The following is a 25,984-nucleotide window of genomic DNA, read 5'->3' on the forward strand; positions in this document are numbered from 1 at the left end:
CTGCAATTTGGCTTTAGTGAATATAAGTGTAATTGCTAATATGACTGTTTGGACATTTTATAGCAATATGAACTCATTGGAAAAATTGAATCCTCTGAAAAATATACAGTATTTGTTCCTGGAAATAATTCCATTGAGGAGTACTGCCATGCTGCCAATGTGACACAGTTGGTAAGCTCACTGCTTGCATACAGTCTGAATATGTATTGAGGTAATTGCAAGGACATATATACTGTCAAATCCTAAACTTGAGTTCAGTAGATCTGAGTATGGAGCAGAGGAGCATATCTGATGAAAAAAAGTAGGAGAAATGTGGCAGAGGGGAATGAGGAGGTTTCCTGGGATATTGCGATGGGAGCTGAATAGAGGAGCTGGACTCCAAATGCAAATTTATGAGTAGATTTGTACATGGATGTATGGCACCCCTCCTCCTGGCAAATGAGTAGCAGTTTTTAACTTTTTGAAAGGATCCATGAACCTTTATGGCTTCATCTAGTAACAGAGTAATCAAGTGTAATTTATTATTGGTTATGATGAGAAGTTATTGGGCTCGGTGGGCTTAGTTAATGGTTAGGATGGCTTAGGAACTCTTCTCATGACATACCTCTGACTATCTAATTGCAGTCTAGGAAGTCAAGAGCAGCCTAACTTTTGTGTTTCTGTGGATTTAGGACATTGAGACAGTGCAGTACCATATTGTACTGGGAGAGAAGCTCTTCCCTATGGACTTGAGAAGTGGAATCCATAAGAACACCATGTTAGGGTTCTCCTACTGGCTAATGTTTTACCAAAACGGTACCCAGGTAAGGAGGGAAGACTGTTCTGCCATTTGATGATAGGACTGACTTATCACTTTCTAAGGCTGGTGGCTGGAGACACTCATGTCTGTTTTGGACATCCATCAGGTCTCTAGACTGTGGCTGTCTGATGGCAGCCTGTGCAAGTTGAGGGTCATTGTCTCAGCCCTTTCCTTCTCCTTTGCAGAAGTTCGTCAATAATATTCCTTTGGATGGAAATTTTTTTGAGACGAAGAATGGCATGTTAATTGGGGTTTCACAGGTCCTCCAGATACAGAAGAATCGTTGCACTGCCAATACCACCACCATACAAAAGGTAATGATGTTTACCAATGAGCGCTATCTCACAGGGTTTCTCCAGCTCCCAAACCAGCCAGACTGATGAACAGTTGAAGACCTACCTTGTCTCTTTCACATGGATGACAAAATAGCCTGGCCCCAAATGAGCTGCTGAGCAGCCCTGCCTTGTATGAAGTGGGGCACCATGGAGCCTTGACACCACTTAGCCTCAAACCCAGTACTTCTGAACGTAGCAGATCTGCAGCTCTTGGGCTGTACATAGCTCCTATGCAGATCAAGTTCAATTTACTTGCTGGGACTCCTGTGACAGTGCCAACCACAGCTCAGACAGGTGCAGGGACTCCCAGGTGCTCACCTGTGGAAGCCAAATTCAGCCCAGTTTTTGCACGCTATGACTGCAGAAGTCCTAGGAAGTGCTGTGGCCTGCCTGGGTGTAATGGCCAGAGTCCAATCCCTGCATGTCTTGTGGCTCTTGGCCGCTTGAAGATTGTAGGGTCAGACCGAGGCAGGCTTATCCTGTTACAGATCAGACAACAAAATATATGTAGCTTTACATGAAGAAACTCTGGGCCTATGGCAAGCCCTACTCCAGCTGAGAGATTTGGGGAGATGTAACTGAAATCTCTTCTGCTTTGCTTTGCGGTACAGTCTCACCACCAGAGTGCAAAAGTAAGACCTCGCGTGAAGCCTTTGATTGCAGCCAGAACCTGAGGGACACGCATTGTGGCTTTTCTTCTTTTGATTTTTTGAGCCATGGAGATAAATATGTGGGTTTTTGTCTCAGCCAGCAACCTGTGCAGCAGCATTTGTAATTCAAGATTAGTTTCGTGGTGTGACATAGGTGGAGGGCACACACGTGACTTGTCTGTTCTCTGTGTCCTAGTCAAGATGTGGCAAGTGTGAGAAGGGGATCAAGTGTCCTTCTGGATCAGTTCTTGTGGTGAGTCTGTGATTAACGTGGTATCTCATATACTGCTTGCAGATAGTGCCTTGATTTTCCTTTATTGCTGTATAGATGTCATCTCAATACCTGTAAAAATACGTCCTGTAGCTTGTTCATCATGAAAGTTTGTAAGAGAAAGCAAAACCAGGGGAAGGTGAAGGAGGTTTATGCAGTAAAAAGACAAATGTGAATCATGGAGCTTTTTACAGAGCTGATGTCCATGCTTTGCCTGAGTTTCAGGAGCCCTTTAGAGGTGAATCCATTTAGCGTCTTAGAAAAGCAGCCAATCTGAGGGGGATCTGTAACTGCACTTCACGGATATAAAGCAAAGCACCAGGAAGCTCTGGAAGGTGGGAGAGAGGTGTCGGGAGTGCACCTCTGTCACTGCAGAGATGTGTGCGTTATTGAACCTGAAGAAGAGGAGGGCAACAGAGACCAAAAAGAAAGGACCTTTAGAGCACTTCCATAAAGGGAGAGAGAAGGGTGGTCCCCCCCGCCAGCACCACGTTCACCTCCCAGAAAGCCTTCCCTTGCCAGTCGCCTCTTGGGAGACAAACCCAGGGCAGCTCCGTTCCCGTATGAGGGAGCCAGTCTTCCACAGTCTGTCTTCAGGGAAAGCATGGTCGGGGAGATGGCTACACGTCAGTGAACGCTGGCGAGTCTCCCATAGAGCGGATGGGCACAGCGGGTCATGACAACGCCGTCTGCACCCAGATGCTGTTCTCTTTGATGCGTGGGACCATTTTGCCAAATTCCTTGGGAAAACAGTGGGGAAGAGATTTTGATCTCTTACCCTTTTGAGATTATTATTAAGGAAAGCCAGTTTAGGGGTATGAGTAGTAGTGATTTTCCCAGCCCAGACCGCTGAAGTGTTCACGCAGATGGACTGGTTGTGCCTGCAGTTTGCTGCTTTGTTTGCAAGTGACGAATATTTCCAGAGAGGAAAACGACTAAGCGTTTCCTCCCTGTGCTGGCCATGAACTGCATAGCAGCAACATCTGGCTTCTGAGGTGACGTTATTTACTCCATGCCAAAACTTCACCTATTAGTTTTCTCCGCATTCATATTAAGATGTATACCATGGATTTGGGACAGGTGAAAAAATAGAGCATAATAATACGGTGACACACCTTACACCATGCCTAGAGATGCCTAATTGCTTTCCATTCTAGGATGCCCAAATTTTTAGGGCTGTTCCTGTGGGACAGAAATCATTATTCCTCTGTTTGGCAAGATCACTGCCATCTGTTATATGCACTATAATGTATGATTTGTTTGTCTAAATATTGTAATATTTTATATAGGTATCTATGTTAATTCTATCTGCAGGAACTTCCAGGAAGCAAGAATCTCCCTCGCTGTGAATTACGCTCTTGGCATACAACAACACTCGGCTGCTATTTCACCTGCGCAAAAGTTTCTCTGGTAAGAAAAACATTTGCCTTGCGTTCACTTTGACACAAGCAAGGTGGGTGTTAGAAATACAGCCACTGAAATACAGCCTGTGCTAAAGACCTGGCTGAATCTATGCCATTGTGTAGCTGACACCATGCTTGTCAGGAAGCTGGTCTCTGTCCTGGAGATAGAGGGCACCAGAGAAAAAACAAATGTGCGGAAATGTCTGCACAGTGATGAATTGAGGTCCACTGCTTTGGTATTGTTGCTTTGGTTTTTGTTGCAAAGAGGAAGAAAAGGAGTTGAATGTTCGCAGCTTGGTTTCCTAAGGAAATGAGATATGAATGATGGTATTTTGCTTGTGCATATGCCTTTCCTAATACCTGATGACTAATTGGAGACAACCTGAAAGGAGGAGCAGAAGGTCTCGCAGTTATTATACTCTCACCGTTTTTGTGCAAGTGCCAGGAGAAAACACTTGAACAGGGAATGCTAAGGGGAAAGCTTGGGTGAATTTGACCCTTTTTAGACACTGAAGCATCTCCCTAGGAAGTTTTGTGGGAATGATAGAGCGAGGAGAAGGAGAGAGAGGCAGTTGGACACATTTGTGTTACAGGGGAAATGGCCAACTTTGCTCAGTTGGCAGTGCAGACCATTAAATGAGGCTCTGGGCTGCAGAGAGCTCCATTCTGGGGTCGGGAGGACTGACAGGGACTTGGCAGAGAGGCAGACCCACGTGGGGGATGCTATCAGAAAGCAGCTCCGTGGAGCAGTGCTAACTGGAATCAGAGTAATGGTCATTTATAATCGCTTTTCACAACCTGTTCTCACAGAAGAATGAGACAGGTCCTCTTTCATGCATTTGCTACATATTTTATACTGGTACCTATCAAAGACATCCATGAAGGTAGCATTATTTAATCTTAACAAAGACGGTGCCTTTTTGTATTGATTTGCTAGTGATTTTTAGGGGCTGTCTCTTGATTTTCTCCATGTAGTGACCACTCTAGACATTAAGGGTATTGCTGGGAGTTGGTGTAAGCAGACTTTCTACATGTTCTCATCTTTCCAAAACGCAACTTTTTTTTGCAGATGAGTGTATGTGTATGCACTGTCATTGTGAGTGGATGTAAGGAAGAAACCTGCCTGTGTGCATCTGTTCCTTCATGTCTGGTCATAACTGATTGCTAGCTTCTTCTTCCAGAAGAAAGCATGTGACCCTGGAGCTTTTGCTACCTCATCTGTGCTGCACAAAGTGGCTCACTCTAACCTGTTCTTGTTGGTTTCTTAGAGGTCTGTCTGCTGCCCAGGTTACTATGGACATATGTGCGAGATGTGCCCAGGGAAGCCAGGCCAGTGGTGCTCCGGGAACGGGGAATGCCAGGACGGCATTGAGGGCAGTGGAGAGTGCCGATGCCTGGAGGGTTTCCATGGCACTGCCTGTGAAATGTGTGAAGTGGGCCGATACGGAGCTGACTGCAAAGCAGGTGACAGCAATTGCTCTTGCAGCTTGTGACTACAGTTATTTCACAAGGGGAGAAAAGGGGCTGTATCTCCTCTCTCTAGAGAGATTGTGGGAGGGAAAAAATGTCCCAAGACCTCCTAGACATGGTAAAAGCTGGCAGGTCACTGCGAGGGGGAAAGTGGGAGTGAGCACTTGTGGTGGCTCTGTTTTTCATCTGCAAACCAAGGCGTGACTGATGTAGTGTGCCACTCATCCTGCTGCCACCCAAACTACAGAAAGTAAAGAGGGTCTGGCACTGGGCTCTTTGGCCTGATAGCAAGGGAGCAAGAGTGGATACTCCTGCAGCGTGTTCCTTATGGCAGCTACGGGCCTTGGACTGTGAACATAGGAACACAGCAGCCAGCAAGAGAGCAGTTTGTCTCTGCTTTTCAGTCCTGGCTTGACAGTGATGAGCATTTGTTTTTCCCCTGCAGAATGTGCCTGTGACAATGGTGTATGTAACGATGGACTACAAGGGGATGGGAGCTGCGAGTGTTTCCCAGGGTGGAAGGGCCCTACCTGCCGAGAAAGTATGTGAACCTGAAGGGGCCCGTGGTGTAATATTGCCTTTCTGGTAGAGAGATGTGAGTGATTCCTTTTGGTTTCCAGAGCAATTCTGTGATATATGAGCCAGGTGACTATGACTGCATGTGCTCTTGGCCTATGGTAAATGCTTGCATCCTATGGAAAGTTTATCAGACTGCGGTAACTCAGTCCTGCGCATGAATTGCTTTTGTGGTGTGCCTTTCTCATCAACATGTGAGCCCTGACTTTGGAGTTATTTGAATTAAACTTATGTAGGGAAAAGTATATCACCTGGTTCTGTCTCCACAGAGAATCTGAGGCATCTCAAGCCCTCGGAGAGAGAGGGAAGCTCCCAGCCTAACTGGGTTGATTATAGTTCCTGTTACTTGACCAAGAAGGTAGCAGACCTTGATTTGGAGCCTTCAGAGTGCCCCAACTTGTCTGCTGAGTTCCCTTTTCTGCTCTAAGATTCATTGATTTAGGCAAACTCGGGGCTGCAGTTGTCACTGCATATCTGTCATTGTGTATCAAAGTAATATTTCAAAGATGAGTGTTTCTGGGATTTGGCAGTATGGTTACAATCATGGTGGGGGGAACAGAAGCTCCTGCATCTCCTTTGAAATTTTAAAGGATTATACCCAAAGATTGAGTTTGTAGTGAACTCAGGTGTCTTGCAGGCATTTAGAGATGGAAATTGGGTGAAGCTGTCCTGTCTAGTCTGAATGTAAAAAGTCTAAATGTGAAACAAGTGCATCTTTTTACTTCAAATGAGACAAAGCCAAATGACCCTGTAGTCATTCTGGATTAATGAGGTTTCAGTCCTTCCTTCATTCCTACTAATGTGGAGGCCATGCAGGTAGGATTGAATTGAACCAGTAGCCCAGATAGTAGAATTTGCTCCTTTGCACAGCACCAGAACATAAATCCCGTAAGGGTTCTCTTGCCACCATGCAGGACATGTGAGTTAACGTAACTGCTGATGTCCCGTCATCAATCAGGGCACCACAAACAGAGTAATGAGGCTATTCTGCAGGGTCCCTTACTCTAGACGACAGAAATGGATTGAGCAAGTGCTAAACTGAAAATCCCAAGTCACTTTTGTGTTTTCTCTTGCAGTGATCGAGGTTGACTTATGCAATAACACTTGTCATCAGATGGCCAAGTAAGTACAGCCAAGGGACCGGGTAAATCTGAGAAAGTAATGTGTGTGTGTATCTGTTTTACAGCTGGATGACTTAGTGTTTGGGGATTCACAGAGGGCTCATTAAAGATGTGTAAGTGTCCGTTCCATTGTGAGAACTCTTTTTGGTCCTGAAAGCCCAAGGATTCTGTATGTTTGAGCAAAATTTCTTTCCGAGCTCCTCCTCCATAGGAGGATAGGAGAAAGCAGAGCACTCCAAGTCTGGCCTCATTCATAGAGCAAAGCAAACAGCCACGGACAAGCCCTCTCTGTCTTGCCTGCCTCTGACAAGAAATTATACAGGCCCATGGGCTGAGATGACTTCCTCTTGCTGCCTTTGCTTTCCATTATCTGCTCTCCTGTTTTTTGGTGTCAGGACCGAGCCATCTCCCTGTACCAGGCATGGTGAAGGTGCATTGTGCAGGGTGTGAGACACTGCCCAGTGCCTTGACGCCAGCTCCTTAGCCAGCTGTTGGTGGTGGTTCAACATGACCCACAGGAACCTTCATCAAACCTGTCTGGCCCAGGTTGTAGGCAGTAGGTCTGCGTTGTCATTCAGGCCCCGCTGAGCAGAGGGATCTCTTCAGGCATGTTGCAACTTGCAATCCTCCCTGGAGTCCCATGGATGGGCAAAGAGTTGCTTGGAGCTATGCTGGCTTGTTTTGCTCCTTGCTGACTTTAGTGGGGCCAAGTGATGCTCTCCAAATGGTGTGTAACAGATCTGTATGTGACTCTCTAGAGCCACAGGTTCATTTCTGAGGTGCTGCCAGATAGTCACTGGGTATCACAGAGCTCTCAGCCACCACTCACAGCTGCTTGAGCCCTCCAATGCCTCTCTGTGACCAGGAGGTGCATGGATAGCTAAAGCTGAGAGAAGAGAGCAAACCTAGAAACAAGGTGCTTGTGTCCTGTGAGCGCTACAGGAGACAGTCTCTGGTTTTGGCAAACCTCTGGCAAACCATCATGGAGAGTGGTGTCCTCCTTCAGTGCTGCTATTACATATTTAGGTGGGTATTTAGGACCTTTTGAAATGGCAGGACACTTCCTCAGCTGAGCACAGCCCCCGTTCTGGGTGTATTTGCCAGCATGCCTGTTGCGCTCCAGGTGACATGTTTGGATTGATTCTTTGGTGCTGTAAAGAAATATTCAGTAACTGCAGACATGTTCCTCTTCCAGTCTCTCATCTCACTGTGGACTCTTAACTTCCACATACTGGACTTGTGTAGTGTGCATTGCCCATTACCAGAGCAAATCAGGAGACAGTATCAGTGACTGTTTTTCCCTTGCTTGTTTCAGCTGCCTGAATGGCTCAGCAGACTCCCCACCTACTTGCTCCTGCTCTGCTGGATACACAGGGAATGGGACCCATTGCACAGGTATGCCCAGAAAGCATGGGCAAGATTTTGCAAATGTATTGCAAGTGCCACAGTTACACAAATGGAAGGGTTTTGTTTCTGAAATGAATGGCATGATGTTGCTTGGAGAGAGATCATTCAAATTTCTTCCTCCCAGCCATTCGCCATTAAGTCTGCCATGCTTCAGTAGAGAGGCTTCTCAGTCCAGAGCCTTATACAGTATGATCTTGATGTTGCTACGCTTACGACAGGGGGAAAAAGAGTAAGGAAGGTGGAGCAGGGCAATTCTTACTGCTTGTGGAGAGGAAGGCACATGTATGTTTTGTATTAGTTCAGGGCAATGGTGGCAAATGTAATAATTTTGGCCCTAAACTGGTGTAATGTGGAGGTTTTAATTCCCTAGAATTTTCTGCCCACTCCTATTTGTTGCCTATGCCAAAGTCAGGTAAAAGCAGTGCAGCAGTTGTGCCAAAACCAGTTAGGATTTCAGGATACTGCTCTAGAGCTACATACAAACTGGGTCTATGTCAGAAACAGCTAACCCAGAAAAGTTACACTCAAAGCAATAACATCATAAAAAACAAATGAAAACACTGGAAGATATCACAGTGTGTTTTCAGTATTGTCAGTATTTGAAAATGAGTGAGGGGGGGAAAAAAGGCAAAAACACATTTACATTATGCAGGAAAATGTATCTTTCTGGTCTAACCATTAGTTGTCAGTGAGCAAATACTGTGACAGGAAGACCTGTTAGTCCAATTTGGGGGTTATCTAAGCTTAGCATGACATTTGGGTTGGCCTCTCTCAGATCCGGATGAGGCACAGTGCCTTTAAAGGCATCATTTTATTGAGAAGCCAAGGGATTTTAATAAGATGTGATTTTTGTTAAGATGGACGATCATTCTGGTACTGTTCATCTTCCCTAGATGCTCTGAGCTGATTCTACTTTTCTTGTTTCTGATCGCAGAAATAGATCCATGCACTATTGATCATGGTGGCTGCTCTGTACATGCTGTTTGTACTAAAGTGTCCCCAGGAGAGAGAACCTGTGTTTGTAAGGAAGGCTACGCTGGAGATGGGACACTCTGCATGGGTGAGCTCTCAGTGCTTGTTTTGGTGATGGGCATCATCCATGCATGAAGGAACTTCAGGCAGGTTAAAGCACTGAATCACTCGTTGTCCTTTCAGTCTGTTCATGCAGTGCCTATTTCAAAATCAGTAGATGTTGGCTGATCTTGATTCAACCTTGTTTCTGCTTTTTGTCAAGATGTGTGTACAGACACATGCGTGCACGCACGTACCTGTGTATATATGCTCAGCTTTCTCCCCAGGTCATGATTAGTGAAGTGATCATCACTGTTCTGGCATAGCTCTGCCTAAAACCAGGAAGAGAGCCCATGCTGCCCTTAGCACCATCTTGCTAGATGGCCTCAAACCAGTGTACGAAGGCACTGCCAAAAACAATCCTGAGAGGTTTCTTGCTCTGGTGCATGTCATGGGGAGGCCAAGAGACAGAGGGTGAGGACAGTCTCTCAAGGCAGTACCCTGAAATGAGGATGGAGCTGTGTGGAAGAGTTCAGTCCTCTCATATCCTTTAGAGCAGTTTCAGGCAGATGTGGGATTTTCTGCTTGTGGATTTATCACAACTCAGAGACCCAGATATCCTAGGAGTAGAACTTGCAATGGTTCCTCATTCCTCCCCTGTTACGAGTCATAAAAGGAACAAGTCACTTTGCCACCAAGATGTTTCCTAGGGTAGGAAGATCCTCCCTGTTCCTTCGCCCATACTTCTCTGGGTCCAGTTCCCAGCTGCCTTGGACATCCCTCAGTTGTAATGTGATGTTATTGTTTTACAGAAGTTGATCCCTGTCTCGAAAGCAATGGGGGGTGCCACACCAATGCTGAGTGCATTAAAACAGGCCTGAGGAAGGTAGGTGCCTGAGAGGGACACCTGGGCAACATTTTTATGGAAGCTGTCAAAGCTGTGTGCTTCTCTCAAAGACAGTCCTCTCCGTGGCAGTGCTCTGCCTTGTGTTTATTACCTTCCACATCGAAAACCTGCCTGGGAAAGGCATGAAAAGATAGCTGTTTCTACAGAAGTGCATGGCTGCTTTCTGGAGGCTGGAGACAGTCTAAGCTTATTTTTGTTGTTGACACAGGCTTGATTATTCATGAGGGAATGGAGTGTGTGGTGAATGCTATCCCACAGGCTTTCCATCCAGCTCAGCCATTTCATAGTTTCTTTTTTGGGTCCAAGCATTCAAACTAAACATCTGTCCTCCCTCCAGGTTGCCTGCAACTGTCTTCCTGGTTACAGTGGGGATGGTGTGAGCCGGTGCAACCCCATCAATTTGTGTGAACAGGTCTGTCTGCACTTTGCTATTACTTGGGGTGAAAACCAAAGCCTAGGAGTGTCCTTTTCTCCCAAGAGTTAACAAGAACAGGGTTAGCCTCATTTTTTAGAGGTGGCTATCTTGCCTTTTTACATACCTAAGGGGCTTCCAGGTGTGCTTAATTTCCATTGCCTCTTACACTGATCCACAAATATCTCAACCACCTGGCACTAAGGGGGGGGGGGTTTCCCCTCTTGTGACAGAAGCAGCGCAGAACCAGTGACACAGAGGCACATGGGCTTTTCATATATAACTTGTTCCTTTACATCCTTTTTGTGTGGAGTGTGGATATTTTTCTGCTCAAAAGCTAAAGATCATACCATCTCTGCCATGTTAAAAAAAATCTCTTTGAATCATGGGTTTTGTCATGACTGTTGCCTCTAAAGTAAGGAAGTGCCAAAATCTTGTTTTGTGGTAGGATTTTGCGTGATATGCCCTTGGGGAACTGGGCAGTATTTATTCTAAGGTGCTGTACAGATGGAGGGAATTGTTTCATTTTCACTGGGCTCAAAGTAGTTAGCAGCTCCTGCATGCAAATCACCAAATTGCTGGTGATGCACCTACATGCAGGCCCGTTACATTTCTTGCTAGAACAACGGAGGCTGTAGCCCCTTTGGGCTCTGCAGGTACACAGGACCTGGGACTCGAAACTGCTCCTGCTTTTGGCACAGTGTTGGAGATGGCTTCACCTGCCACGGCAAAGTGTATCAGGTGAGAAGCATGCATGGTGTTTTCTGTCTTCAGGCCACCTGCCCCACAGCAGACCATTCTCCCCATTCCAAGCCCAAGCTGCAGGTGAGCTAACCTGTAGTGCCATATCAACACATGTATGTGGTGGAGGAATGAAGAAAGATATTCTGAAGTGACCTACCCATAAATTTTAGGTGTATTTGGGGTGCTGACTGGGAGAGAGTGCTCACGGTAAAGTGCCCTTGCCCCAAAGGGAGCTGTGATGTGACTGCTCTGACAAGCTGCTCTGTTGGCAGCATTGGTCACTCCTCCAGGACACTGTACTGCTAATGCGACAAGCAAATGGGAGTTATTTTTGTCCCCAAGGGAACCCACTTCTCCCAGTATGTGGGCTCAAGGCAGGTGTCACTTGTGGCCACACAGGGACATGGGATCCAGGCTGGAGGGCTGCAGTCTGTCTCTGGCTCTGTTGCCAATTCAACAGCTGTCCTTGGGCAAACTGGTGAACTTTTGTGGTAAAGGCAAACAAAAAGCTGCCATGCCCATAGCATGGCCGGGATTGAAGAGGGGGGCTCAGTTTTGTGTTTCTGCTTTTACTGAAAGTTAGTTGTGGTAAACAGAGATTTTGCCCTGCTGAGCCTGTGTCTGCCAGTCTGGGATCGTCATCCCAGAACTCAGAGTGGCAGCACGGAGAGGCTAAAGCAGGTGTTTCATGAAGTACTTGAGATGTCCCTTGAACACCGAGGCAGTTCAACCTCTGAGGCAGCCACTGCAGAAGCAGCCAGCTTCCATCTCTTAGCAATTCCTGCCCTCTCCATCTTGTAGTATCTCCAGTGTAAAAGGCCCAGGCAGAGGTCACTACCTGCTTTGTCATCTGTGCCCATAGTGCTGGCTCTTCCAAGGGAGGGAGGGAAAAATCGCTGTCATATATCTGGAGAACCAGTGTCTTGCTGGGGTGGGAGAGAGACCTAGAATGGAAAGAGCAAGTCGCTGTGCTGGCTGGCCGGGATTCAGTGGATGGGACTCTGCTAACATGAGCTGTTTCTCTTTGTTTAAGGAGCTTGCAAGGACTGAAGGCGCCTCCATGTTCTTTAAGATGATACTGGTTGGTGAAAAGCAACTTTGTCCTTGTCTGCACATTGTAAATCCCATCTAGTGTTTTCTGCAAAGGGTCTTGCTAACTGGAACCGTGCTTTTTTTCCATTCCTGCAAATGTCTCCTCTGCTATAGGCGGAAAAGATTAAGGAGCTCAGCGGGGCAGGGCCTTTCACTGTCTTTGTCCCACAGACAGATCTCATAGGAAACACCACAACGGTAAGTGTCCCCTCATCACAAGCAGTATCAGGTGTTTGGCAAGCCGCAGTGATGGCAATGTCTCCTCTGGGCGCTGCTCAGAGCAAAGTGAAATGAGGCAAAGGGGCTTCAGCTAAGAGCATTAAGTGCATCCCGTTTTCCATCAGTGTAAGAACAGAGGTTTGCATGTTGGCTCGCTGCAGAGGCATTCTGGGCAGACATGGTCCCTGTTGTAAGGAGACCTGTCAGCAGAGGCTCTGCAGCCCCTGTCTCGTGGTCCTCAGAGGCACCATGCCAAACTGCTGATGCATGGTGATTACAATTGCTTAAGGTTATTAGGGGCTGGTAGCAGCAAGACTTCAGGGTATCTGTGATGAAGACCTCTTATGCCTGCTTGGTGTCCCCAGGCCCTGCCATCCCACTTCCATTGGTCCCTTCCCTCTAGTCTCAACAAGCAGATGTTTGGGGCAGATGGAGACCTGAGGGAGGAGCAATCCTTATTCATGACCTTATAAAACAGGTCCTTGACCAATAGCTTTTTTTCTGTCAGTGTAACAGAAGTTCCTAATACCATCACTGGCAACTCCTGTCATGTGATTTCATACCACTAGTCCCAACCTTTTCCCCACGGGCCACCCTTACTGTCAGTAAAGAAACAATTCCTAAGGACAACGTATCCTGAGCACTGCTTGCTTGAGTCAATGTAAACGTTTGTCCTTCATCAAAGGGTCTGAATTCTGCTGTCACGTTGAAATTTCTCAAAGCTCTCAAATGGATTTCTGCATTTGGCATGTTTTAGGGGATTGGCTTTCCTGCAGGGATAGGTCGGAGGGGACAGGCCAAGCAAAAGGGCTCAGCGCAGTCTAGGTCTCCCTCATTAGGACTTTGCCCTCTCCAATCCCCACCCTCCCCCCCACCAACCTCTTCCAAGGCAAAGTGCCCCCAGCGTGATCTCAGTGGTCCTATTTTCTCTCCATAGTTTGAGGAGTGGAAGAGCAGAGGACTCCTCCGGGAGCTGCTTCGCTACCACATGGTGGGTTGCCAGAAATTGCTGTCCAGCGACCTGGAAGCCCAGGAGTCCATTACATCTTTATCAGGCCATAAAATAAAGATTGCGGTAAAAGAGGTAGTTCTCTGCCACAGTTTGCTTCCCTGACCTGTTTAGCAGGAGCTCATTTTTGCTGTCACTTAAAGGCCACCACAACTATGGCGAGTGACTTGCTCCGTGGCCTGCAGATGGCTTGTAGCATGGTGCTCTGGACGAGAGCATCTCATCGCATCCCTTCTCTCTCAGAATAGCATCTATCTCAATGGGGAAGCTACAGTGGTTTTTGGCGACATCATTGGCGTGAATGGAGTCATCCACTTCATCAACAAGATCCTCATTCCAAGTGACCTGGTGGACCGTAACATTTCCTCAAAGATCTCACAAGTAAATGTCAAGCAATAGCTGTGCCCTAATAACCACCATGTTGAGGACAGGACTAAGATCTTTCTCCTCACACCCCTAACTGCTCTGATATTGCTGTCACTGATAAACTCTTTGTAAGGTTGCATGAGATGCTCCACTTTTCATGTTCCTGTTTGCATAAGGGGTGTCTGAGGGCATGGGTCTGGCTTTTGAAAGTGACAGCATTTGCAGCATAGTGTATTTGGGTCAAAAGGATTCAGAATCCATCATCAGGGAACAGGACTGGCTGTAGGCAGAGGGTCATCTCCATCATGCTCTTTTTCTACAAAGTCTAAACGGTGTAAAAAGTGCTAAAAGTCATCCCAGCTTTCACTGTAATAGTGTCTAGCCAGAATGAATGCAAAAAGTGGTGGCTCCTGAATGTCAGCACTTCTCAGGCCAAATCAGTGAGCATGATGATGACACAGAAATTTGTCATCATGTTTAACTGTTGTAGTTGTTTACTGGCTGTTTTCTGCCCTGCACTCCTGCTCCGGGTCCCAGAAGGGACACCCGTCTCCCCCCTGCCATGTAGAGACAAATCCCTTGCACGGAGTCAAACACGGGTGCTATCAAAAGTCAGCTTCCGTGCACAGCGGGGGAATCACATTCATTTCCACATGAAGATTAGAGCCGGTTTGACTTGATGCCTGCCCATGCGTGGAAAGGGAGGTTTGCACTTCCTGTGAGGAATTAGTTTAGCCTCTAACTCAGCAGTCAGAATACTGAATTATACTGGACACTCTGAGCTCTGTGATGGATCTTCTCAATATTCTGCAGAACTGCTGCAGTTACCTGTGGGAAGGGACTGTGACCCAAGGAAAACTGACATAGTGGCTTTTCTCCTGAAGCCTCTTAGTGACGTTGGTTTGTTTGTTTTCCTTCTACAGCAAAATATCACAGAGGTGGCAGAGGCCTTTGGGTACACCATTTATAGCAAGCTGCTGAAGGTGAGCTGCCTGATCCCTGCCATTGCATGGGGACCTGGCTGAACATGAGCATGTTCAGTTTTGGCTTGTTGCTTTTTCTTTGTTTCCCCTCTTGCTGTGGACAGGACGCAGAGCTGCTGCCACTGGTTAATGACCCGCTGCATAGACCCTTCACCATGCTGTGGCCCACAGATGCTGCATTTAATGCCCTCTCGGAGAAAAGGCAGCAATGGCTGTACCGCAGAGAGCATCGGGACATACTGGCCTCCTACCTCAAAGCACACATGATCAGAGATGCAAAGGTAAATGTGGCAACAAGCAGAGTCTTGCCTCTTGAAGGCATGTGGTGCCACTGCATTCCTATGATTATGCTAGAGTGACCTTGCCCAGTATTTTGCCCCCATAGGACATGCTAATAAATAGCATGTTAGTTGTCTTGAGAAGACCCAAAGTTGAGCATATGAAGCAGTTGCCATTTGGATACCAACCACTGGTGCAGTGTGGTTCATCTAAAACCTGCCTGCATCGGTTGCATGGGGAAACCACATCACCCACAGGTAGCAAAGTTCACAACGGGCTTAGCCCTTCTGTCTGTACAGGTGATGAGCAAGGGAAGGGTTCAACTGAGCAAAAACAGGTTCTCCCACTGTTCAGGAAGCTGGACTAACCCAACAGAGTTAGGTCATTCCACCCACATGGGCTTTACATGTAGCCATGTCACACCCCCCATTCAGTGTGGCTGCTGACCCCTGTCCTCACAGGACAACATCCCCTTTTAGAAATATGAACTGCCAGTTTTGCTCTTCCCTCCTGTACTTTTTCCTTCTTGGTCTCACAATCATTTTCCCTCTTAGATTGTTGCTGGTAATGTGCCCCAGCTCGAATCTGTACGGACCATGCATGGCTCTGCTGTCTCATTCAGCTGCAGCAAAACCCAAATCGTGAGTGGTGGTGATGCTGGACTCTGCTTTCCACTGAGCGAGTGTCCCTGGGAACAGCCATAGGGTGACTGATGCTCTGTGTCAGTCACCAGTGGGAAATGAACATGGAGTTGGGGAGCTTGCAGGCTGAGACACACCACTCCTCCGGCCTGGAGAGAGGTTCAAGACTCTGCCAGCTGGCAGAAAAGGGCAGAGGACTGTGGTACCTGCCCATGCAGGGCCAGGTTGCTAGCCACGTGGTATGATGACCTTTATAGAACATGTATTGCATGGACAGAGGCCCTTTCTTAGGAAAGGCAGCCATAAAAGACAGCAAGTGGGAAGGGTGGTTGAGGCAAGAGAGGGTAGACAAGAGCACAGAGTTTCTGGAGAGTTTTTCGGATGATTAAGAAGTCATGGCAACCAGAAAGGACGACCTTTGGTTTGTGCAGCCAGGATGTAAGATATGCGAGGATCACAAGTCGCTTGCTTTGTCTTGTAGGGGGAGCTTCTAGTGGGAAATGGCAATGCCATGATCATCCAGAGGCACATGGAGTTCAACGGGGGCATTGCTTATGGCATTGATAGGCTGTTGGAACCACCAGATCTGGGATCTCGGTGTGATGAATTCATCTCTGTTGAGTTGCAGGTAAGCACTTATGATGTTGCCAGTGAGGATGTGTGCCGTCTGTCAGTCCCTGTGCCCAGGAAGAGGGATGTGGGCAGGGCTCACTGCTCCTCCTCAGCAAAGCTCCAAGCAGCCGAGAGAAGCAGAAATATATATTGAGTTCTTTTGATGTCTCTTTCTTCCCTCTGCAGGGATCTTCAGAGCGCTGTGGACTCTGTGGCTTCGAGCCACCCTGCCCTGCTGGTTCAGTTCAACGGGTAATGCTCATAGCTTTGTCAGCCAAGGAGGCCCAGTGCGGGGCCAGCAACAATACACACATCTTTCTCATGTTTAAGCAGCAAAATGAAGGAACGTCTACATGTGGGAAGGTCCCTCAGCTTGGTCATGTTGTTGGTGCCCTGCCAAGAGCTGCGTGGTCTCTTAGGCCAGGACCTGGGCTAAACAACATGGGGCCTCCAAGGTTGGCCCATCCCTATGGGTGACAGGAGCTGCAAGGATCCAATTTCATACCTGCAGCAGCACGGGGGATTTTTCTGGTTGTCTTACAGCAAGAGAGCTCAGCCTGTTTGCTTGAGTGGAGGTAGCTTATCGAGAGATGAGATAGCGAGCAGACTTGGGGGGCAGTGGTTGTACTTCACTCTCACTGTAGTAGCACAGCCCACGGTCTTTCACCACCTTCTGGCATATCCCTAGGTACATTCATGTTTTCTTTGTCACCAGCCCCATTGCCAGCTAAAAGCCTTTCTTAATTGTCATAAAACTGAATGAGTGAGACAAAAGAGGCCAAGGTAAAGAGTCGGGGACATGACATCCAGTACCAATGTGACAGACTCTGTATTTTGCCTGTTTCCTCACAGGGGGAAACCAAGAGCTGCTACTATTACGGAAACCAGCTGTTCAGAAACCCTCTTCTGTTCCGTCACAACTCTTTGTTGCGGCCATCCTGGCCGTCCTCCCCGTGGGACCGCTTCAGAAGGCACTTCTCTTCCAGGGGGCCTCTGAAACGAGGCTGCAGGAGGAGCTGTATTTCCCCCCAGTGGGTCCCTCAGTGCTGTGCGAACCACTATGGCCGCGACTGTCGGGGTAAGAGCCCCGACGCTTTCTCACCCTGGTCTTTTTTTTCATGGGAAGGTGGTGGTTTTGGTTTAGCACTGATTTCTGACATCCACGACTGTGTTTCCTGAGGAGAAGAGGGCACAACCCTCAGAGTCATGGCCTTTCCTAGCACACGCTACCGTTAGGAAGGAGCCCCAGTCTGTAGACTGTGCAGAGAACAGCCTGCTTTGCATGCGCATGGACGGTGTAGCAGTGGGGAATTCCTTTTCCTCTGAGAAACGCCTGTCCGTGTGGACAGCCCCAGGCATAGGGCTGCAGGCAGGTGGCTCTCAGACACATCCTCACCCCCAGTTGTTTCAGGTACTGAACCATTCCCAGGCATCTGTGCTCCACACATGGGCAGCTTTCCTACTAGGGCAGGTGTGTCCTTGGATACGTCTCTAGTCAAGTTAGCATGAGGCCAGCCAGCACTGACCCAGCATGTTAAAGCATAGTATTCCAGTCATCCCAGGCTGGAATACTATGCCAAATTTGCCCCTTTTACCTCTGTTCCAAGGGGATAAGAAAGGTGTCTTGTCCTGGGAGCTCCCTGGCTTGGAGTCCAAGCTACACTTACTTCAAGGAAAACCAAGCAAGTTCTGTGGTCTAAGCACCCCTTAGCTGGCAGCTCATATGGTGCCTGGTGCCCAGGACTTGAAAGAGGGAGCTGGTGCTCCTCACCAGCACAGGACTGCTTTGTCACTAACTGCCTAACCGCTATGGTGCCGCATTTGCAGTGTGCCCAGGAGGGCTGGAAGCGCCATGCAGTAACCGTGGTACCTGCGATGACAAAATTGGTGGCTCAGGGAGATGCAACTGCACCCAGGCTTTCATTGGGACCAACTGCGAGCTGTGTGCCCCAGGCAGATATGGGCCACACTGTAGAGGTAAGGGGGAAGCCTCTGTGGAGTAGTAGCAGTGCAGAGGGCTTCTGAGACAACTGTGCTGTTTGGAGAAGTGGGAGGTGTTGGACTGACCTACGCGTTTCTTTTCTGGGAAGATCCTGCGGTGTTCAGCTTACATTACTGGAATCAGTGCAGTCATGTGTGCATCAGTCCCACAACATCTGGGTCAGGTCTCCAGGACTGTCCCTCTCAATGTGGGCTCTCTACAGGACAGCCACTCTAGCTGCAGTTTCAAGGCTGAGCGCTCTATGCTGAGAGCTGTGTGCCTGGTGCAGCCATGTTGCCAATGGCCTCATCCCTCTGCCAAGACCTGAGGGTCAAAGCCACCTTCTCCTTTGCTGCATACAGTAAATAACTCCAATCTGACAGTAAGCGTTATGGCACACTTTGAGCTGGGGAACAAGTCCGTAAGTCATGGAATGAACCCCTTACTGGAAGAGCTGCCCGTCCTGGGATGTGCTCGGTAGGGACCTGAGCTTGCGTGAGGCAAAGCCAAAGGGAAGGAAAATGGATTCTTACCCCACCAGAACTGGACCTTATGAGATAGACCCCTGGGCTTCCGGGAACATTTTTGAGGACTTCATAGCTGCAGGGACTCAGAGAGAGAGAGCACCTCCAGGAGTGCCCAGGGGAGGGAAACGATGGGGGCTTGTGGGTGCAGAGACTTTTCCTCCTGTATGAAGACGGTGTGCCACAAAGAATGGGGCTGGCAGCAGTGGGAAGGGATGCGTGCACAGTGCTGTGGCGGCCTTCCACGCACTGCTCACACACGCAGCGTTCCCGTCACGTGACTGTCCCGTGGCCTGCACTCTTAAGTGTGATCTTTCACTGCCACCGAGGCAGATGCTGTAACACTGGTTTTGTCCATTCCTCCCAGAGTGTAACTGCACTGCAAATGGCGTGTGCAATGGAGGCCTGCATGGCGATGGATTCTGCTTCTGTGCTGAAGGCTGGACTGGAGAACACTGCGAAATCAGACTAAGTGAGGGATGCCAAACCCCACCACTGCCTAAGCCCCAGCCTCTCAGTTCCCTCTGTGCAAGGGGCAAGCCGTGTTCCTGGGCTGCTGCTCATGCCTTGTGCCTGACATGGCCAGGCACCCCAGATAAAAAGTGAGAGTCTCCCTGAGGAACGGTTGCCGACATGACGGAGCGGAAAGCAGGCACAGCCCTGCTGTAGGACAGCATGACAGTCATGCCGCAGTGATAGGAAGTGTTTCTTTGGGACTGCTGAGTAGCAGCTCCTGCACCGAACAAAATCCTAGCTACCACACTCACTGTTACCCAGTACTCAGTGCCATGTGGCCATTTTCCAAGCAACTCAGTTGTTCAGCCAACCCATCAAAAATGTCTCCAAAAATGAGCTCTCAATTGCTGGGCTCATCCTAGGATCTAGCTAATGCCATTGAACCTCACAAGGGTTGGGGCCTTGGGGTCATGAGGAGGATGGAAGTTACATTTGATCATGTTTAAGTCCCCTGAGCTCAGGTGGTGCTCAGAGTAGACTTCCTGGGGAGGAAGTTGAGGGCAGTAGCTGAGGCAAAGGCCTGAGGCATATCTAATTGTGCTTTGGATTTGGGAGTGGGAGATGAAAAGACATCTGCAGAAAAGCACAGAGGGAAAGAACATGGTGGCTTGGGGCAGAAACTGGCAGTGGTGGCCTTTCCCATGTTACAGCCCTTGGAATGTGTGCATATGGTTTACTGACTCGTTTATGTTCTGCTTTCAGTCACAACGCCCATCTGCTCTCCACCGTGCCATCCCCAGGGCACCTGCCGCTCCGGCAACCTGTGTGAATGCAACCTGCACTATGAAGGAGATGGGAGAATGTGCTCAGGTAGTGTGGAGCCATAAGGGCAGAGGGGTAGAGAGCGAAGGGGAAGGCAGACAGCACGGCAAGGCTGCGGGTGGCCGTATCCTCAGACACTTCATGGAGTAGGGCTATACTGGTGGGATACTTTGCAAGACAGTCAGACCACCAGAAGACCTGGCAAGGCATTTTGGTTATGCAGCTTTAAATGGTCTCCAAGTATTGGCAGTTGGTCTCCAGGAGCTTGTTACTCCCTTTTCAATGGTGGGGGGGGAGGATTGATGGAGAAAAGGGAGGTGAGAGGACAGCTCTCACCGGTGACCCAGAGTCCTGACGCTGATACTTCTGTCCCCTGCAGTGATTGACATGTGCAGCCCAGACAATGGGGGATGTGCCAGGCACGCTCACTGCATACAGGTTGGTGTCAACGTGTCCTGTGCCTGTACTCCTGGATACCAAGGTGACGGCTACGTCTGTGACCCCATAGACAGATGTATGGATGGCAGGAACGGGGACTGCAGTCAGCATGCCAACTGCATCAGCACTGGGCCAGTGAGTACATCCCATACCTGCAGAGAGGTCTGCAGGCCTGGGAGACCAGCATAGGCAGCTGACACGGGATGTTTCAGGCTGCAGGAGGCCAGCAGTGCGATAGCGTCCTTTGTTATTTCAGTGCCCACACCTCTCACCTTCTCAGTTCCCCTGAGCTATTGCTCTCACCCTGCAGGCCCTTGCTGCCAGGCAGCAGGGCTGATGCCCTCGTTTTGCTGCCAGGCTGCAGTGACAGTCTCCTGTTGATGTTATGCTGGGGCTGTTTCTCCCCATTCCACTGCCCAAGGGACATAAGCTGTATCAGTTGTGGCTAACCACTCCTAGACTGTTTTGGGTGCCCTAGAATAGACTTTGCAATGCCAGCCATCCTTGCAGAAGAACTGGAGCTACACCACACTACAGGCCAGGAGGTGGACCTGGGAGCATGTTGCAGTACAAGAAACACAAACCATGTACCCTGAAGCTCAGCCATTTTTCAAAAACAGCATGTGATAGAATCAGTGCAACCTTGTTTGGTTCATGTCTATCTGCAGTAGAATGTGGGGGTAGGCAGAAGCCATGTGATTTCTTGTAGTTCTCTCATGGTCCTGGTGGGCTGTGGGTGCGTTTTCCAGGCTAATCTCAGTTTCATATGGATATAAGATTCCCCGACTCGTGTTTGCATGTGTACACTCATGCAAATGCTAGCCTTTCTTTGTGTCACAGAATGAGCGGCGCTGTGAGTGCAAACAGGGTTATGTTGGCGATGGGATCCAGTGCCTGGAAGAGGCTGTGCCCCCCACAGACCGGTGCCTGGAAGAGAATGGGCAGTGTCATCGGGAGGCCATTTGCACTGACCTGCACTTTCATGGTGGGCACGCTCAACACTGCAGTGCTAATGCAGACGTTCCCTTGACAAGTTCCTTATCATTCACCTTCTGGCTGGGGCATTTCTTCTTAGGGGAGATCGACTGTTGGAGGGCTGAGGGGCCAGAAACTCATCTCTCTAGCTTGGTCTGGTCTTCACGTTCCCCCGGTCCCTCTACATGTCATATGGTGGAGGATGAGTCGTCCTTCTGTGCTTCTGTTTGGCAGGCATGAAGCCCAGTGGGATTATATTGTCAGTAAGCACTGACTTCCTCATGATACCAGAAGGCAACAAGATCAGAGAAAGCTGTGTTGTACCCCCACCTCACACTCCCTTGAGTAATGGGCTCCCACACCTCCCATGCAGCATGGACAGACCCCCTTCAGCTGGCAGTGCTGTCTGTGCTTGGACCTGGCAGATAGCTTAGCCACACTACTGCTCCAGGGAGCGGGCTGGATGATTGCTCGCTTAATGTATTGTGCTGATGGTCCCTGGCCGTGGTATTTTGCAGATAAAACTGTGGGCGTATTTCATCTGCAGTCGTTCCGAAAGAAGTACGACTTCACTTACGAGCAGGCTCAGAAGGCTTGCGCAGCAGAAGGGGCTTCCCTGGCCACTTTCCAGCAGCTCTCAGCAGCACAACAGGTCAGGGCAGAGATGAAGAGGTCTGACAGGGTGTGTGCATCAGGGCAGAAAACCTGGGCTGGAGGTATTATTTTTAATCTAACGGTCTGTTTTCCTTTCCCAGATGGGTTTCCATCTGTGCTTGGTGGGTTGGCTGGACAATGGCACAGCTGGATACCCCACAGCCTACCCCAATCCCAGCTGTGGAGCTAATCGAGTGGGCATTGTGGACTACGGCTCCCGAAGCAACCTGAGCGAGACCTGGGATGCATTCTGCTATCGGGAGAAAGGTGAGTGGCCGCGTGCCAGCATGTGCGGACAGTCTCACGTTTCAGCAGGGCAGTGATGCGGCTCTCTGGGGCAGCTTGTCCCTTAGTGTACGTTGCACAGGTTCTGTCTACAGGGATTAGTGTCCTGGCAAGCTCAGAGAGAAGCAGGACATGTCATGGTTATGGTATCACCCTTGGCAGAATGCAGAGCCTTATTATCAGGTGAGGCATTTCCCAGAGGCCTGCCGGGCACAGGAAGCATGTTGAGGGCAAGCGGAAGAGAACTGCCCTAACAGCATGCAGCAAATGAGGTGCTGGGCAGGCAGGCAGGGAGATCCCGTTCTCCCCTTCCCAGTGGTGAGAAGGAATATACTGAGAGGCACCTGGAAGTCGAGGGAGAGGTGGTGAGTGTAGCCACCACAGGCAAGTAAAGTTGCACTTTGATGTTTCTTTGCAGATGTGATCTGCACCTGCCGTGACGGGTTCGTGGGAGATGGGTACTTCTGCAGTGGCAGACTCCTGGATGTGCTCGCAGACCATGCTCGTTTCTCCACCTTCTATTCTGTAAGCCATGCTCTCCTGGCTCTTCCATATGCCAGCAGCCAAGAACAAGGCAGAGGGAGGGACTGATGAGCATAACAGCAGGACGGAGTGGGTGGTTTGGCCTATGTGCTAGATGGAGAATGCAAATTCACAAGTGTTTTCCTTCCAAGGCTTGGGGCAGTTCCTGGGTGGGGAGGTAATGGCTTTGAGCTGCCCACAGCATGCAGATAGTCTCCTTCTCTGAAGATATTCAAAACCCGCCTAGGCCCAATCCTGTCTAACATGCTCTAGGTGACCCTGCTTGAGCAAGAGGGTTGGACTAGATGATCCCCAGAGGTCCCTTCCAAACTCAACCGTTCTGTGAGTCTGTGATTCTGATGAGTAGGATCTGCCATCTTTTCCAGATGCTGCTTGATTTTGCCAATGACACAGAAGAAGGACTGGACTTTTTCATGTATTTGTCTGATGACTCCACTCCCAAAACTCTCTTTGTCCCATTGAATTCTGGCTTCACGGACAATGAGGTAAGCAAGCAGGGATGAGGGGGCATGGGACAAGCTATCAGAGCCCCAGAGTGCAGCAGGAGTTTGCCAAAGTTGGCATTATGATGATGCGAAATGGAGTAAGAGGAGGATTGAGGAATGTTGGTCAGAAGGGACCTCTGGAGGTCTCTAGGCCACTACTCTACCCCACCCTTCCACTCAAAGCAGAGCGATTTAGATAAGTTGCTGAAGGCTTTGTCCAGTTGAGCTTTGAGTATTTCAAAGGATTATTATCTTCCCCTTCTTTAGGTAGTGGTTTTGCCGTGTTGCTCTTGTACTGAGCTGTCCTGTGGCCTTGGAGAGCGTGTAGGCTTAGGCCACATGGGAGATGCACAGAGGAGGAACAAAGGGGAAGGGATGAGTTGTCTCAGCCATCTCCCATCCCTGTTTCTTTTTCAGACGCTGACAGGAGAAGAACTGAAGCTCCATGCGTCATCCAGCAATGTCATGCTGTTCAGCTTCAATCTCACAACAGGCACCATCATCCCTTCCCAGTCAGGACACAATCTCCATGTCTCAGACTTCATTGTGGAGAATGACACAGAGCACACAGTAAGTTTGACCTCTGAAGAGGTTTTAAAAAAAATCCCTGGATTTTCACTGTGTTTCCTTTGAGACAGGGACTATAGTGGAGGTTTTCTCGTCGGGTGAAATCATCTGTCTCGTGCTTAGGATTCCAAGTGGATCAATGACACAATGATTGTGGATTGGGACATCATAGCTTTCAACGGTATCATTCATGCAATTGCGGAACCACTGAGGATACCACCGCCCGTAGTGCATATCAGTAAGGTGAGCATTTGACAGTGTGAATGAGGAAAAATTGTCCTGTTTCAATGGAGTCAGGCTTGGGAAGGGAGAAGAAACTAGGCACTAATGTGGTCCCAAGAACTGGCTTTGTAGCATATGATCTCCTGGCATGTGTCATTATTTTGGCCAGGATGCGCAAGGTCACGCAGGGTGGTTGTGCTAGGAGAGTACCCACTCGTGAGCCCAGTGCTCAGGCAGAGGAGTGTCGTAACTAACTGGGCCACTGTTTCTTTTGGTAGGTTAACAGCGTGGCACAGTCTCCAGGCTCTGTGGCCACAGGCACATTGTCAGCACTGTGCTTTGCTCTAGCGCTGGCTGCTGGTGCTGGTGTTGCCTATTACTGCATCAAAAAGCAACGTCGGGATGAGCAATTTGGGTATTTTCAGGTAAGTGCAGACCAACAGGCATGGAGAAGAGCACTATCATGTCTGGAGAGAGGGCAGTAAAAGAAATTTAGGCAGGTACAAGTCTTGGCAAGAGTGTGTTGGTGGGAGTTTTTTTTTCTTTTCTTTTCTTTTTTAATAGGAGAAGTGGTTTGTCTGCATGATCCTGTGATGGTGTGGGTAGGAGATACAGCAAGTAGTGGATATGTAGTAGAGCATGCAATGGTGGTGTACTGCTGTAGGCTGAGGGTTCTGCTGGGCTGGTGGTCTTTTACGGTCCGTGCAGTTATGAGCGCGAGCTTTTACTGGCCTCCAAGCCCTTTTTGTCATATCCTGACCCTGTGGGGCATGGGGTTTGGGGCAGGGAAAGGGGACTGTTGACAGCTGGGTAGCTGCAGCTGTTTTTAGGAGCATGTCCTAGGTTGCAATTAATGCACAAATGCTTGTGAGGACAATTATATCAGTGTGTCTATTGCTTACATTTTTTTGGGGGGGGGGCAGTTTGTGGTTGTTATGAAGCGACTTGTCAGCAGTGGTGGGAATGCTGTATGAGTGGGGTGCCAGCGTTTTCCTCTGCTGTTTTAATGGGCCACGTGGTTGCTATAACGCAAGGGAGATGCAGGCAGGCATGGCTTGGTTTCTCATCACGGACAAACGCCAGAGCGAGTGTGGTGGAGGGGGCTGTAGGATGAGGAAAAAGGAGCTTTCCCTTGAGATACCATGGGTGCTTTAGGGCACTGTGACCACATTAGGGCCAGGTCCATCCCCAAGAGGGAGTGAACACCAGCGCAAGATTTCTGGGGCTGCCCTGAAGGAGGGTAGCAACACGCTCCAGTATTTGTGCTTTAGCTCACAGGAGGATGCGGAGCCAGGCCGATCGCATCCATTTAGTCACCGCTGCGCTCTGGGAGCTGGGGCACGGTGGCACAGCGAGGGAGAGGCCGGGGGGGAGGCGGGGAAGCCTCTCTCGCAGACGGTGTGCGGCTCCCAGCGCGGCAGCGGCTGCGGCCTCGCTGAGAGGCCCCAGCCCGCCCGGGCAGAGCGGGCCGCGCCAACATGGCCGCCGGGCTGCCTGCCCCGCCCCGCCCCGCCCCGCGGCGGGCACGGCCCGCCAATCCCGCGCCTTCCCTTCCAGGCTGACCTGCGCCCGGACGAGGAGGAGCAGCAGCAGGAGGAGGAGGGGCGCGCGCGCCAGGAGGCGGGGCCGCGCCGCGCCACGCCCCGCCCGCGCCGGCCGCTCGTCGCCATCCCCAACCCGCTCTACGGAGGCCACGCCCCCGACTACGAGCCGCTGCACGTGAGC

General features: G+C 49.5%; 1 protein-coding gene across 3 annotated transcripts in view; it reads left to right on the plus strand.

Moving 5' to 3' along the window:
* Positions 1 to 25,984, plus strand: part of STAB1 (stabilin 1) — a 64,746-nt gene that overhangs the window by 38,304 nt on the left and 458 nt on the right. For all 3 annotated transcript variants that reach the window (XM_085302509.1, XM_085302510.1, XM_085302511.1), the window contains 36 exons: positions 64 to 171; positions 672 to 803; positions 985 to 1,113; positions 1,981 to 2,037; positions 3,370 to 3,465; positions 4,727 to 4,922; positions 5,374 to 5,469; positions 6,581 to 6,626; positions 7,941 to 8,020; positions 8,967 to 9,092; positions 9,856 to 9,929; positions 10,288 to 10,362; positions 10,984 to 11,103; positions 12,140 to 12,187; positions 12,313 to 12,396; positions 13,355 to 13,501; positions 13,670 to 13,807; positions 14,716 to 14,775; positions 14,880 to 15,056; positions 15,609 to 15,695; positions 16,177 to 16,323; positions 16,494 to 16,559; positions 17,160 to 17,385; positions 18,135 to 18,284; positions 19,180 to 19,284; positions 20,031 to 20,138; positions 20,470 to 20,663; positions 21,369 to 21,513; positions 22,022 to 22,155; positions 22,259 to 22,424; positions 22,861 to 22,967; positions 23,351 to 23,470; positions 23,888 to 24,040; positions 24,161 to 24,280; positions 24,538 to 24,684; positions 25,817 to 25,978. In XM_085302509.1, coding sequence (XP_085158635.1) covers positions 64 to 171; positions 672 to 803; positions 985 to 1,113; positions 1,981 to 2,037; positions 3,370 to 3,465; positions 4,727 to 4,922; positions 5,374 to 5,469; positions 6,581 to 6,626; positions 7,941 to 8,020; positions 8,967 to 9,092; positions 9,856 to 9,929; positions 10,288 to 10,362; positions 10,984 to 11,103; positions 12,140 to 12,187; positions 12,313 to 12,396; positions 13,355 to 13,501; positions 13,670 to 13,807; positions 14,716 to 14,775; positions 14,880 to 15,056; positions 15,609 to 15,695; positions 16,177 to 16,323; positions 16,494 to 16,559; positions 17,160 to 17,385; positions 18,135 to 18,284; positions 19,180 to 19,284; positions 20,031 to 20,138; positions 20,470 to 20,663; positions 21,369 to 21,513; positions 22,022 to 22,155; positions 22,259 to 22,424; positions 22,861 to 22,967; positions 23,351 to 23,470; positions 23,888 to 24,040; positions 24,161 to 24,280; positions 24,538 to 24,684; positions 25,817 to 25,978 — 4,326 coding nt within the window. The remainder of the gene's footprint in view (positions 1 to 63; positions 172 to 671; positions 804 to 984; positions 1,114 to 1,980; positions 2,038 to 3,369; positions 3,466 to 4,726; positions 4,923 to 5,373; positions 5,470 to 6,580; positions 6,627 to 7,940; positions 8,021 to 8,966; positions 9,093 to 9,855; positions 9,930 to 10,287; positions 10,363 to 10,983; positions 11,104 to 12,139; positions 12,188 to 12,312; positions 12,397 to 13,354; positions 13,502 to 13,669; positions 13,808 to 14,715; positions 14,776 to 14,879; positions 15,057 to 15,608; positions 15,696 to 16,176; positions 16,324 to 16,493; positions 16,560 to 17,159; positions 17,386 to 18,134; positions 18,285 to 19,179; positions 19,285 to 20,030; positions 20,139 to 20,469; positions 20,664 to 21,368; positions 21,514 to 22,021; positions 22,156 to 22,258; positions 22,425 to 22,860; positions 22,968 to 23,350; positions 23,471 to 23,887; positions 24,041 to 24,160; positions 24,281 to 24,537; positions 24,685 to 25,816; positions 25,979 to 25,984) is intronic.

The sequence above is a fragment of the Rhea americana genome, unplaced genomic scaffold, assembly GCF_003343005.1.
Source record: "Rhea americana isolate MKP2758 unplaced genomic scaffold, rheAme1 scaffold_19, whole genome shotgun sequence".
Classification (NCBI taxonomy): Eukaryota; Metazoa; Chordata; class Aves; order Rheiformes; family Rheidae; genus Rhea; species Rhea americana.